The sequence below is a fragment of the Eulemur rufifrons genome, chromosome 19 (assembly GCF_041146395.1).
Source record: "Eulemur rufifrons isolate Redbay chromosome 19, OSU_ERuf_1, whole genome shotgun sequence".
Classification (NCBI taxonomy): Eukaryota; Metazoa; Chordata; class Mammalia; order Primates; family Lemuridae; genus Eulemur; species Eulemur rufifrons.
Window position 1 is genome coordinate 19,027,686 of NC_091001.1, and position 14,953 is coordinate 19,042,638.

A 14,953-nucleotide genomic window follows, 5' to 3' on the forward strand; every position below is an offset into this window, starting at 1 on the left:
GGAACAAAAGTAATGTAAAACTGGTGAGATTAGCATGCAAGGCCAACACACAACCCTGAATGCATCCAAATCTCAAATGAAAGGAAAAGAAATGTTTTCTGAGTAGGAAACATTTGTGGAGATGCTCAGTACTGGGGAAGAGAAAACAAAAAAGGCAGAGAAAGAAACGGCAACATAAGTTACATTTGCATTTTTATAACCTTACAACTGTTTCTGTCTTCCAGCTATTTTAGTTGATCATCTAGTAAAAGCATCTTATGTTTTAAGATTACAATGATGTTCTGGCCTAGACTACCAAAAAATAAAAAATAAAAAAAAAAATAAAGATAATAAAACATGCTTTTGCTGAAATTTTCTCCATTCTACCCTTAGGGCACCATCTACCAACTGGTAGCAAATACTTCTCATGATATTTTTTTTGTCATTTGCCAACAAGGGAGAGAACACTCTGCTGAATGAAATCACTGGGAACATTCCAAGTTCAAAATAAATTGTTTAACTTACACATAATACAAGTTATGTACAAGATTAGGAAGGGGGAAAAACCTGAAGAAATCCTGGAACACACAGTTGTGTTTACGTATGGGAAAAGGAGAGAACACTTCAAACACCAACATGTTCTGCGCCATTTACTCATTAATGACTAAATGGCCACACTGAATTCCATGTAAATGTTAGAACCTCTTGGATAACCACTATAAATACATTTAACAAAAAAAAAAAAAAGGAAAACACAGAAATAACTATCAACAGTGTCTGAGAATAGAGACTAAGTTAACATACATTGCATGTATTGCAGGCAAGGCAGAGGCATTTTTTTAAAGCTTTTGCACAGACTTCATATAATCTTAAAAAAAATATGCAGGCCTTTACAAGATTTGACTTGCTGAAATCAAAACAATTTCGACTCATGTAAAGTCATTAAGACTTCAGCTTAAAAAAAAAATAGTTCCAGCCTTAGACCAAAAATACCTGGAAGAGTATGGTAATTAGATTAAACAAGCATGGTCAGGCTTGGAACCTGAATGTACTTTAGAGCAAAAGCTCAAAGGTGGGTAGGGAAGAGAACAACCTATTTGGTAACAAGGTGTACTATATACCATGATATTAAAAAAGGTATGGTGAAAATGTACCTTTTACTAAAGCTTATACAAGTTCCTTGGTCCATAAAAACTACGTTAGCTTTGTGTCTTCTAGTTTGCTTAACTTTTATTCCAGCCACATATTTATTTCTTGCCCATTTGAAAAAAAACCAAACAATAACCAACTGAACAAAAAAACACAGCTGAAAAACTTGATTTCCAATAGTTTTTAAATTTTGATTTTTTTGTGTGTGTTTGTTTTACTGTGGCTTCTGCATTTCAAATCAGCACTTGCAGGTAACGGATTTTGAATAGTATCACCTGGTATGAAAAGTTTTCCCAAGAAACCACAAAAGATTGTTCATTTATTTTTCCTCTTTTCTTGTCAACTTTTTGCCGCACTCAAGTCAGTTTAAGTCCTAGCAAAAAGACGGTAGTTAGGACACCACTGTTGCTGTAGATGATGCGACACTGGTGGAATTTGTGCTGGCGTCTGTGTAGCTTCCCGCGCTGTTTGTGTTTGATTCGTTAGGGGGCACTTGGCTTGAATTGGCTCGAAGGATTGCTCCGGCTGCACTGCAGTGTGGCCGCGGCCCTGGTTCTGGTGTGTAGGTAAAGGTAAGGCTGGTGGAATAAATGATTCCATCATTACGGACCAAAGTTACTGGAACCTGGACTGGCTGCCGGACCCATCTCCAGCCTTCTCGGAATGCAGAAATGTCTGGGACGACACAGAGCATACTCTCTCCACATCTGAGAAGGAAACAGAAATCACTTAAAAGCACTTTAAAAAGCAAAGCACATTTTGGAAATGAGACTTAAAACAAGGTTCTTTAATACATTAGAATCAATGTCAGGAAAGAATCTCAGGGACCCATACCCCTTACAACCTTTGGATGATGTAAAAAGTTTTATCAAGTACCTGTACATAGTTTCAGCTTCTACATCCCCAAACCACACTCGTAAATTTGGAGTGAAATTCTGTCCTGTGAGTTCAAGCATTGCTACGTCCCCACCGCCATTCAACTGCAATTCACAGAAAAATCACAACACTGAGGAAACTTTTCATTTTTCATTAAAGTACACAAATTAGATTCCCAACTTTCATTTGTTAAAAAATGGGTAATTAAAATGTTCCTTTTAAATAGCATGGTTACAAAGCTAGCTAAAAACATTTTAAGATAACATACAAGTTGATTTAAATTAAAATTTTCTTTCATGTAAGTATGTTCCTCCTATTTTTGTATTTTATCAACAAATGATGTATAACAGAATCAAAATTCCCATGAAACAAAATCAGGCCAAGTCACAGCTGAGAGCAGTTGCAAAGAGCCACAAGCCAACTGGGACTAAGAGGTCTCACCTGAAGACTCTCTACGACAGGCACAGGGGTGACGGGGGCCAGGACAGGGCCCATCCCCTCGTAAAACGTATACTCTGCCTTATCTGTGCTAATGATTGTCCAGGAAGCGCCATCATTTATCATCTCTTTATTTGGTTCTTTCGGGCATGGAGTGGCCTTATGAAGAAAGAATGTTTAGAAACTGAGTTTTATATTCTTTGTAATACAAGAGAATTTTACCAAAGTAACAGACTAGAGTTAACAAGGACAGAATTTAGTAAAAATTTATCAACTTCCTAAAGCATGGTGCCCTGCCAATTCCTAAATAAACACAAACAGAATATTAATATGGAAACTCCACAGATAGTTTTAATTATAATACAAAATATTTCAGTGACATATTAAGCAATAATACCTGTCAGAATAACCACTAAGAGTATATCAATACTGATATAGTTTCATTAATACGTAAACGGCTGTTTAAAACTCTTTGAAATCCCTGAGAAAGAGACAATGGGAGCCCCTAGAAGCTCTCCACTTTCAGAAAGAGGCAACCAAGATCTGAACTGGCAAGTCCCTGCCTCTACTGCCACACACCTAGACCAGGGACCCAGCACGTCACCAGAGCTGTGGATGGCTGTTGCTCTGGAACGGGAGTTTGCACAGGAGTTTCACATGAAACTGTAACTATCCTATTAAATCATCTGCCCATGTCATAAATGTCTTCATAAAAGCCTTCTCAGTAGGTGTCATTAAAAATTAGCTTTTGAAGCACATCATCACTATCTTAGGGGACCCCAACATAAGTCTGAATAGATTTTGAACCCTCCCCTAGAAAAATGCTTCATCTGTACACAGTAAAAAGTGTCTGCACACAATTTCAGAGGATTCAGTGAACATCGAAAATCTATTGCTGAACATTCTGAGGGGCTCTTTGCTCCCAGCATTAAGAACACTGGAACTAGATGTTAACTGTTTCTCTGAGAACATTTTCCTAGTTTTCAGAGTTCTTCTCTGATGTAGGATTGCCACCATGTCTGAGCACATATATGTTAGAGACCCTTAGACCTGAGATAAATACAGCCACGTGTATTTAGATACAATTAACAGCAAATGAGAATTGCATGTTTCTGTAAGCTGCTAACCTAAGCGTTTACACATTGTAGATTTCACCAGCAATTTAAAAACATACCTGAAATTGAATTATTCTCTCTTGAGAAAGGCACAAGTACATTCTTTCTGTATCCTTAAGGTAAAACGCACATTTATGGAGTTGTGACACAGGATCGTCTGCATCCAGCAGTGCAGTCTGCTTATCAACTTTCCTAATTATCTGCATTTCAACACAAGAAATAAAAGGTCATCCACACATGGAAAATACTATCAAAAGCACACAGAAAGTACATGTGCTATATAATAATATATCACAGTTAGTTGTCCTATGCCTACATATACAAAAACATTTGCAAATAATAAGGCTAGGAATAAAAAATTTTTTTAGCTTACAAGCATGTTAAAACGTGCAAATTGTTGCCCTCTTCCATGAACATCTAAAAAATACTGGGCAGGCAGTCACTTGTTTTCTAGATCAGTGCTTTTAAAACTTTAATGTGTACACAAATCATCTGGGGCTCTTGTGAAAAATACAGGTTCTGATCTGGCAGAGCCTGTGCGGGGCCAGACATTCTGCATTTCTAACTAATTCTCAGGTGATGTTAATGCTGCTGACCTGTGGACCATATTTTGAGTAGCACATGTACAATGACAGATATTCCAGCATCAAAGGGAAAAGTCTCTAGAAGACTACTGTGGGTGTGCTAGTCAGTGCAAACATCTTATATCTATTATCCAATACTTATTTAAAAACAAAACAAAATTAAACTAGTTTTGCAGATTAGGAAATGGGCTTAGAGAGGGCAGGTAAATTGCTCACAATAACCAGGTTAGTAGCTGAAGGACCAGAATATGATCCTAGGGCTGGCTGCCCTGCCCAGCCTGACCTCTTTCCACTATACTCTAAAATCTCATTATCCAAATAGTCCACAAAACACATATGGATATCAGGAAAGATAATACCACCAAACCTTACACTTGATACACAGAATGTAATCACTAAGTAGGTGATGGTGAAGAAGAGCAAGATTTTACATAGTAAAATCTCTTTTACTCTCATTTGCTTTTTTTACTGATCACTTCCAACAACATATAAACATGTTATAACTATTTCTCATCTTAAAATCAAAAGTAAAGAAAATGTTTCCTGGACTACGTGTCCCTGTCCCTCCTCCTTGCTACCCACTTCTCTGCTCCTCTTCATAGCAATCTCTGGCAATCTCTCCAGCCTTTTGTGTCTCAAAAACTCCACTACAACTGCTCATCAAAGCCACAAGGACTCGAGACAGATGACTTTCATGGCGCTTCTCTGTCCTCATCTTAACTTCATTTGCTCAGAAGCACGTGACACAGACATTCTCTTTTTGGGGGCTACACCCGCTCTAACTGACCATTAAGGTGCCCAGAGCCAAGTCCTCAGACCTCTTCTCCTCTATTTATAACCTATATTCTCTACATGATGTAGAGGTTGACAACTCCCAAATTTGTATCTCCAGCCTTATACTCTCTCCTGCACTCACTGTGTATATTTAACTACCTATTCAGTATTTCCACTTACTATGTCTAACAGGCACCTCAAACTTAACATATCCAAAACAGAATTTTGGATTTCCTCCTAAACTTGATCCTTCCCAACTCACAGTTCAACAAATGGCACCACCATTCACTCAATCCAAAAACCTTAGAGTCATCCTTGACACCTTGCTTGCTCTCATACCCAACCACCCAATCTGTCAGCAAATTCTGTTAGGCCCACTTTCAAACAAATCAGAAACCTCTCATCACCTGACCACTATAACCCTTGTCAAAAATACCATCAGCTCTTGCCTGATTTATGACCCCCGTCTCTCTGCTTCCACTGCCACATCCCTACGCTCTCTTCTCCACACAGCAGCCAGAATTATCCTTCCTAAACACAAATCAGCCATCATGCCCTGCTTCGAACCCTCCAGTGGCCTTCTACCACACACAGATGACATAAAGTCCTTACCCTAGATACAGGAGCTTGCCCACGGCTACCCCGTGGCTGCAGTGCCTCTCCTCCCTCTGCTCCAGCTAGCCTGGCTTCCTTTACCGTTCCTCACACACTCCCTGTCGGAAGTTCTTCAGCACTCATTCTGTCTCCACGGAATGCTCCTCACCCAGTTAGTGGGTCCCCGACTTCATGCTGGTCTCTGTTCAAATACCATCACTTGAAAAAGATTTCCCTGACCTAAGGACTCCCCAAATTCTCTATCCCTTTATCCAGTTTTAATTATGTCTTCTTACCACTATGTAAAATGTATACTACATTATATGAGTATTTCTTTAGCTTTTTTTTTTTTTTTTTTTTGTCTCTGTCCCTACCACAATGTAAACTCCATGAAAGGAACTTTATGCCTGGCGCACAGAAAGTGCTGAGGACTACTTGTAGAATGCATGCACACATGCATGGATGGATGCTCTGCTCCATGATCCTTCATGGTAGCCTCTAACAAAGTTCACTGAAGATTACATCCATCAATACATGTGAAAGTACTTAGAATACTGCCACTGATATTATGTAATGTATGGCTTTTAACACCCGACTCATGCCTCACTTATGTTCAAAGATCATTTATCTTCAACTAAGCCACAACTGTATAAAGCCACAATCTTTGAAGTCAACATTCTTCATATTTACACTTTTTGAGACAGAGTCTCACTCTGTTGCCCGGGCTAGAGCGAGTGCCATGGCGTCAGCCTAGCTCACAGCAACCTCAAACTCCTGGGCTCAAGCTATTCTCTTGCCTCAGCCTCCCGAGTAGCTGGGACTGCAGGCATGCGCCACCATGCCCGGCTAATTTTTTCTATATATTTTTAGTTGTCCAGCTAATTTCTTTCTATTTTTAGTAGAGACGGGGTCTCGCTCTTGCTCAGGCTGGTCTCGAACTCCTGAGCTCAAAGGATCCACCTGCCTCAGCCTCCCAGAGTGCTAAGATTATAGGTGTGAGCCATCATGTCCAGCCCATATTCATACATTTTTAGCTTTGCAGTTTATTAGAGTAAGTGTTACTCTACTAACACCATTAATTTTTGAGTTTAAAAGGGAGACATTACACTTTTAGCAATTATAGTTTCTAAGATAGTCTATGAGGCTAATTAAACCCAAGCAAAATGTTTCAGATCAATGTTGAAGTCTTATGGTTGTATTTCAATTCAATGAGGTTTGGATTTTAGAGAACTGATTTTTTTAAATGATCTAAAGGAAGTCTAAAGCTTCCTTAAGTCTATAGCACTCCCTTATGAGTCTCCACCACATGAGTCATGAGTTAGTATAGAAATGTTATTTGTTTCTCCACTAATGTGCTTAATAATAATAAGCACATTGGGAACATGGGCCATATTTACCTTGTTTTTTATTTCCCACAATGTTCTTTGGACATAGACATTGCTGAATGACCTAGCTTTCACCAATAAAGAAACCCAAGATGTCCATAGAAGGCACCAAAGGCTTACTTTGATAATTTCTAACTATTAAGAAAGGGAGGAAAGAAATTTAAGAAAACAGGTAATACAAACTTGCTATGAGTTAAGCTATGTGTGTGGTGGATCATACATCCAGAAAACATCAGGGATTATTCCAATCAGCTCTTTCTCTCCTCTAAGATGGTTTTGTAGATTATTGGTACAATATTTACCATATGTCTGATGTTAAGTGGATACAGCCATTAAGGACAGAAAACATATCTTGTTCACAGTTCTAGCACCGTACCTGCTAAATGACCAATAAATATTGGTGAAGTTTATGTTACTGGGTTGTTCACCAAATGAGAGTGATGTACTTTCTGTAAAATACAGGGACAACAGTTATCAGTACAATTCAATTGCACTGACGAAGCCTTAGGAGTGGAGCTATACTGGTGACAGAATCAATCTTATATGATCTCTACCCTTGGGGTATCTGATAGCCCTGATGAGTACTTGTAGTAAATGGCCAACGATGGTTTCTTGTTACTTGGCTAGATCTGCATCGAATGTGCCTGTTTTGAGAGCACCCTAAGAAACAGGACTTTTTACTAGAACATTTATCCCATTGAAACTTGGTCTTGGAGGGATAGTATTTTTTAAGCAAAGCTCTCTAATGAGGTTGATATTGTAGGAAGCATTAAAGGCCAACTTTCTGGCTAGGCATGGTGGCTCCTGCATATAATATGAACACTTCAGGAGGATAGCTTGAGACTAGCCTGGACAACATAGCAAGACCCTGTCTCTAAAAAACAAAATAATTAGACAGGTGTGGTGGCATGAACCTGTACTCCTAGTTCTCAGGAGGTTGAGGCAGCAGGATCACCTGAGCCTAGGAGATCGAGGTTACACAGTGAACCTTGCCACATTCTAGCCTGTGCAACAGAACAAGACCCTGTCATTTAAAAGAAAAAAAGCCAGCTTTCAGATAATATGGTAAGATTACCCTTTTAAAAAGCATATGAAAGCCAGAGAACACCATCATTATTGAAAACTGTGTGTAAATGGAGGTCAAGGGGGGGCGGAAGTAGTATAGACATCTAAAATCTATCTGTGATCCTCCAGTCAGAATTCTTCAGTCATGGAACTTCTTTCTAGACATATTTATCAGCATGCTAATGATGGCACTGCAACTTTCTCTAATACATTATGTATGTTAATTTTTTATTGCAACCTTTTAATAATCAGAGCCACACAGATTGGGGTATGGAAAATTCGATTAAAGATGACATTCAAGCAAGGCAGACTATTGTACTTTACATGAAAGAGTGAAAAACAGTTTTAAGATTTGGGTCTGCTTTCTAAGTGGTCTGTAAGCTGTTGCTGATCAAAGGCATAGGCTCTGAAGTTGTGCTTCTGTAGAACAAGCACCTGACACCAAAGCAAACAAACATGATCTCTGGCATAGAGTAACACATAATGAATGAGAGGAGAAGAACTGAGTAATTGTTTTTTGTTTGCTTCTGTCTTCCTTTCCATTTTTTACGCCCTTCCTTTACATCCTTTTTCCTTTCTTTACACCTTTTTTGGTAAGATTTGTCCCAATTGCAAGGTTTTACAGATTGTTATTAATAGTACTGCAGTCATGCATCTTAGTTTATTAAATTGAAATGGGGGGGGAAATCACCTCATTACAATCATGACATAGAAAATAAATACAAAAATAAATACAAAGAAATGATACATTTGCTTAGACAGCTGTAGATCCACCCAACTTCTGCTGATATAGCCCCAGAAAACATAATGAAATATTTCACCGAAGTGATAAATATAAGCCATGCTCAGGAACAGTAATATTAATGCTATTAATAAACCTTCTTCTGTTCACCCAATACCCCCCCTCCGACCTGACCTTGAATCAAACATACTCATAAATCCCCTTCATCTTTAGTATAACTAAATTGTATTGTTTTAGAAAACGAGGGGGGAAAATCGGAGGTGGGGGATTGGAGTTCTAAGGGACTTTTGTTTTCATTTTACTAAGAAAAGCAATTTTTACAGTTTCAAGATCTTCTAGTGAAAAAACACTAAATCCTGTTTCTCTCCCCCAAGTAAGAAATACTAATTTTATTTATATTTAATAAATCTATCTTCTTGTGAGAGTAAGCTAATAAAAATTATGCTTATATTTTAAAAGAAATAAGAATTTCTTCACTTTTAGAAACTTGGTACTACATTGGGATATAGTAGGTACCCCCCAAAATGAATACATTATATCTGCATTAGTAAAGAAAAAAACTTAGTGCAATTTATAGTGCCCTCTACTGAACATGTTCAGGTATACAACCAAAAAGGAAACTGCCATCAAAATCTACTAGAAATACTTTAAGAGGAAGACATTAGAAATGCAGTTTTAAAAATTGACTAATTGCTTTAAAGCATTTCTGAAATAAGGTAGAGTATAATAGTCATTATTAACAGCAGGGATTATTGACATACCTTTCTGAATTAAAAAGCATGAAATTGAGATGTATTTTTACATTTGAATGTTGTGATTTTCCTGTTTTAAGAATTAATTTCTACTTCACATATCATTCAAGCAAAAGTAGAGCCATACCAATCTTGGGAGTGCCATGCCAGTAACTGAACACACAAGTTTGACTGTTTGTCCATAATGGATGTACCCATCTCGGACTGTGAATTCTTCTCCTTCTGATTCGTCATCGTCCACTGCAGCAAGTGGAAAAAGAAATCAAATTATCACCTTTTAGAATTCATGATCTGCTTAGGAAAATAACAAAACAATATATCCATATATCTCATTATCAAAAAGAATTTAACAGTTTCACACTAAAATCATCAAATGCCTATTTTCATACTCACAGAGATGAATGTAAAATGCTCCCCACTGTTGCGAACTGGCATGGAAATTACCTCCTTCTACATGCAAGTATCTGGTACTAACTGTCTGGGATCGAAGTCGATTAAACAGAGCCACCTTTGTTCCTGAGGCAATGCATACTGCAAAGGAAAAACAGCTCTTATGCGGACTGGGGTGCAGGGCACAAGAAGATAACTCCACTTGCCAAGTGGTGACTATTCTTGATTACAATTTAGCATGTAACAGATATGACAAACATTTTAACCTTCCAAGAAAATACAGATACCAAAACAGCTTAATGTCAATAATGTCTTAATAATGTCGAGCTAATGATATCAAATATGTCCATAAAATAAAAATCATTTTAAAATGAGAGCTACACAGTATGCTTTGTGTAGTACTGATCTATGAAGAGGAAAAATTATTTTAAAAATAATAAATGTCCAACAGTAGGAATTTGATTAAATAAATTATAATACCATTCACCCATTTAAATGATGTGTATCTAAATACACTGAAAAGAAAACATCTCCCCAGATTATCACTGAATGGAAAAGCAGGCTATGAATCACCCTGTACACTGTGGTTCCATTAGCCAAACATATATTTATATGTGACTGCATGTTTGTCTCCACGTGCTTGCATCCAATCCTATAAAATATATGCATAGAAAAGGGTCTAGAAGGATGTTTAACAAGGAGGCAATTGCCTCTTGCATATTGTGATTTTAGAAAATTTTACTTTCTTCTAAATACCTTAAAATAAATACCTTAAAGTATTACATTGCATGAAATTTCTTGAAAAAAAAAAACACATCTATGTAAGCAGGAAAATATTCTGAAAGTGAAATATGTTCTCTGCCATCAAGAAACTAATATTCAATACAAATACAAAGTTAAAGATGTTAAATAAAACCCTGTAATTGGGAATGTAATTAGCCCGAATACAAGATTAAATGCCTCCTGGTGCAGGAGAGCACACCACCATCTATGAAGTAGGCCTTGCCTTTCAGCAACAAAAAAAGAACCAAAGAACAGCAACTTTAAATCTGATCACGCTTCTAGATTAACCACGGACAAAGATCCTCTCCTTCACCAAACTTTTAGTGTTTGTCCTTGGGTCCTGTCATTAGTTCACTTAGCCCGGTTGGAGCAAGAATCCTGCTAAGTCATCCCCTCATCCTTGACATACAATCACCTTGGCCTGCCTTTAGCTGGAATCCTGTTAAGTGGGGTTAGCCAGAATCCCCCTACCTGTGACGCCTCCTCTTAGTAATTTTCCATCCAGACCCCCTCACTCTGCTCCTTGGCTATAAATTCCCACTTGTCTTTGTTGTATCTCAGAATTGAACTCACTTCTATATTTAAGTCTCTTTTCTCCTACTGCAATAGTACTAAATGAAATCTGTCGTTCTAACTTTAAGTAGAGTCCAGCTCTGTTTCTTTCTAATGCTACCAATTTACAGAAATTATATTAAACCACACCAAAGGAATGAAATTAGCAAAATCCAGTATGTGGAACTCTTTAAAGGCCAAATAACTCAAGTCTCTTGAATAAATAAATTGCAGAAGGCGCTTCATAAAGATTATTCAAGGATATATTAATACAATATATATTGTAAAATCTGATAGATTTGAATTCTGATTTGAAGAAATTGATTTTTAAAATATTTTAGACAATTTAAATTTGAATACTGACTGGATATTTGATGATATCAAGAAAGCATTTCTTCTTATAGTGCTTTATATGTTGTTTTTATGTAATCATGGTATTATGAATATATTAAAAAGAGACTCCATCTTTTAGAGACACATAGACATATTTACAGATGATATTATGTCTGGGATTTGCATCAAACTGAGGGGCAGAGGAAAGTGAGGCTAGGGTAGGAGTATAAATGAAGATAAAATAAGATTGTTCTAAATATAACAACACTGCTGATGTTAAAGGATGAACATAAGGGTTTCATTTTATTATGCAACTGTCTACTTTGCTGTCTTTGAAATTTTCCATAATATAAATGACATTAATAAGGACTGCATAGATTAAAATATATCTAATACACAAAAATCCATGAGTTCATTATACAACAAAATAAAAAACAAGCAAATAAAACCCCTATAACCTCAATGGCTACTTTCAAAGAATATTATCATTATTCTACCAATGAGTAAACAGTCCAGCTAATCCTGCCTTTTCTCAACAGACTACCTTTGAAGGAAAAAATAGGGCAAAGTCACTCTTTGTAGGAAAACTCCAGCTAACAAATGCAAAAGTTATGAATAAAAAATAAGAAAATCACCCATTTGCAGCCCTTAATGAATCGGATTTAAGCAGCCATCACCAGTGGTTACAAAAGCATTAAGTTAAAGGTTGCTGGGGAACTTTATGGATGAATTAGAATCATTAGACTAACAACAGCTGAACTTATTATAACCAATCTTAATATGAAAAAAATGGGATAGCCAGATATATGACTTCTGATCCAATGGAAATGAATGTGTATAGGACCAACTAATTCTAAAAGTCTTTAAGTCCAACCACCAGTTTATGGAAAATATGAGAGAAACATATAATCAGCCAAATCCAGAACACAAAAATTCCACAGGAAAAATGACCTAGTTTCTTCAACAAATAAATGACATGGAAGGAAAAAAGGTGGGACAGGGAGAAGAGAAGAAACTCTTACATATTAAAGTTTTTGGACCTCCGGGTTTGAATAAACCAACTATAAAATAAAACAAAAACAATTTTAACAAGACACTGGTGAGACCATCTGATAAATCTGTACATGGAATGAATATTAGATGGCATTAAGGAACTACTATCAACTTTGATAGGTATAATGATGTTTAAAAAGAAAAGTCACGTTTTAGTCACCACTGCAGACATTTTGGTTGAAAGGACAGGATCGTTGAGATTTACATTATAATAGTCCAGCATTTGGAATAGGGAGAGGTGTTGGTAGTGATGGAAATAATGAAACAGAACTGGTTAAACCTGTTGGGGCTAGGTGGATGGTTACATTATACTTCTTTTCCCCTTTTACATAAATTTGAAAGTTTCTATAATAAAAAGCTGAATTTAAAAAAAAAAGGAAAATAGGTGTGGAGGTTGAAATGTACAATTTAAACACATAGTATGTATCATTGGTAGTCTAAAATTAATTTGCTGATGAGACAGTAGTCTCTGCTGGAGCAACCATCTTAAAAATCTTGTTTAGGTTCTCAGGATGGCTTCCAAAGCCCATTTGATATAATAGTGTTTTTCAAAGGGGTGCTTTTGACATTCAGGGTAGATCAATTCTTTGTGGGAATGGGAACTTTCTTGGGCATTGTAGGACATTTAGTAACACTGGCTGAAGATATCCAACGCTAGTATCATCCCCTCCAATCACTGTGACTACAGAAGAAAAACACCTCCCATTTCCTAAGTGCCCCTGGGCAGCACTAAGGAATCAATCTGGTTGAGAACCACTTCATTGGACCATTTTAATTAAAAAAAAAATACAATTAAGAAGGCCACAAAAATATTAGTAAAGACTGAACTGGCTATTGAAAAAGCAATTTTAATTTGAAAAATAATTTGTGTTATTACTTCAAGGTGGGAGTCGAGGACAAATAAGAAAACTCAAGCATACATACAGTCAGCATTTTTCAATGACTGCTTCTTTTTGGAAGGTTTGGAGATGACCTTTATCCGTTTGCTGAGGAACACACCAATGTCATCACTGTTGCCATAGAACATCTTTACAGACAACATGAAGTGCTTTCTCTTGTCTGAATCAGATATGTATAATGTTTTGGCTGTGCAATAGTTCTGTGAAAGAAAAGAAAAGTTTTATAGCACCAAAACTTTGTTGGTTGTGTATCTACAACTCAGAATGGCCATGGTTAGGTTTGATCAGGTTTAAATGAAATAATTCCAATGGATAGCTGATAAAAATTACCAACTGTAAAATTACTCAAATTGATCTCTGAAGAAAGTACAAAATCTTCCTTATCAAGTCTATAAGATACAAACATTGTGATACATTGTACCCTTTTTAAAAGACTGTTTTTAAAGTCTTTTCTTGTTTTATATAGCACTACATCTGCTTCACAGAATTAGCAGTGTTATAGTTATTTTTAAAAATAGAAATTTTACAGTTAAAAAAAGCTATGACTATCTTTCTGCAAAGAAAAGATATAAATAAGGTTATCAGAATTCAACAGAATTATGTAAAAGATTTCAGCAGTGGTCCTTCTCAAAATAGTGCATAGAATGTTTTTCTTTACATAGCTGAATGCTAGAGTAACCACTTCTAAGTCTGAGGAAAATAATGCGGGACTAACTGGATGATTATAAAATATCTAAAACCAGAAAGAGATTATATGAGTATGCTTTAAAGAATTATTTTTAAAATGGTTAACTTTGCCCAATGGGATCATTCATATTGCATCACCAAAAGAACTAAATTTAAAGGTACTAGAGAAAATGTTCAAGGCATTATATAGTTTACCAGAGTACAAATTCTGGTAACTGAAAAGACAGTATAAAAGAGTTATAGCACTCAACAAACAACAAAGACACTTCAAAATGCTATGATTTCAATTACATATGGCAATTCTAAAATCTTTCCTATTCCCCTGATCCCTGTGAATTAGAGAGGGGCCTAAATTATTGACCTCCTTTTCCAGATAGGGTAAATGATGTCCAGATACTTAAAGTGTAAATATCTAAAATAGCTGAACTATATTTTTTAAAAGATCAACACTCCACTTTAAAATTAGACTAAACAAATTTTTTCAACTACCTCTGCTGTGTGTTCCTTTACAAAAGCAGAGCAAATGCCACTCATTTAGGAAATAGTTAATGACTTTTATGTAATAATCTTTAAAATTTTACTCATAGGCAGCCTTAGTAGCAGACAAAAATAGTGCAATAGTTTATTTCATTTCTCATAGCAAAGTTATTTAAGAAAATGTAGGTGCCATCTTGAATATTCTACATTCAATTAAGTTTTTAAAATTCAAAAGTTTAGTAAAAGCTTCAAGAGGCTTTGCTCTGCAGAAGGCAAAATAAGATAAATTAATAATAGTAATAAGAAAAATAAAAACAACAGTACTT

The 14,953-nt window shown here is 36.3% G+C and overlaps 1 protein-coding gene across 2 annotated transcripts in view; it reads right to left on the reverse strand.

The window, feature by feature from the left end:
- Positions 1-734: 734 nt before the first annotated feature.
- The window catches only part of RBPJ (recombination signal binding protein for immunoglobulin kappa J region), a 93,665-nt gene continuing 79,446 nt past the window's right edge, over positions 735-14,953 (reverse strand). For both annotated transcript variants that reach the window (XM_069494108.1, XM_069494109.1), the window contains 7 exons: positions 13,489-13,663; positions 9,847-9,984; positions 9,581-9,693; positions 3,617-3,757; positions 2,446-2,601; positions 2,005-2,108; positions 735-1,835 (listed from right to left, as the gene is read on the reverse strand). In XM_069494108.1, the coding sequence (XP_069350209.1) occupies positions 1,520-1,835; positions 2,005-2,108; positions 2,446-2,601; positions 3,617-3,757; positions 9,581-9,693; positions 9,847-9,984; positions 13,489-13,663 (1,143 nt within the window). In that variant the 3' untranslated portion in view covers positions 735-1,519. The remainder of the gene's footprint in view (positions 1,836-2,004; positions 2,109-2,445; positions 2,602-3,616; positions 3,758-9,580; positions 9,694-9,846; positions 9,985-13,488; positions 13,664-14,953) is intronic.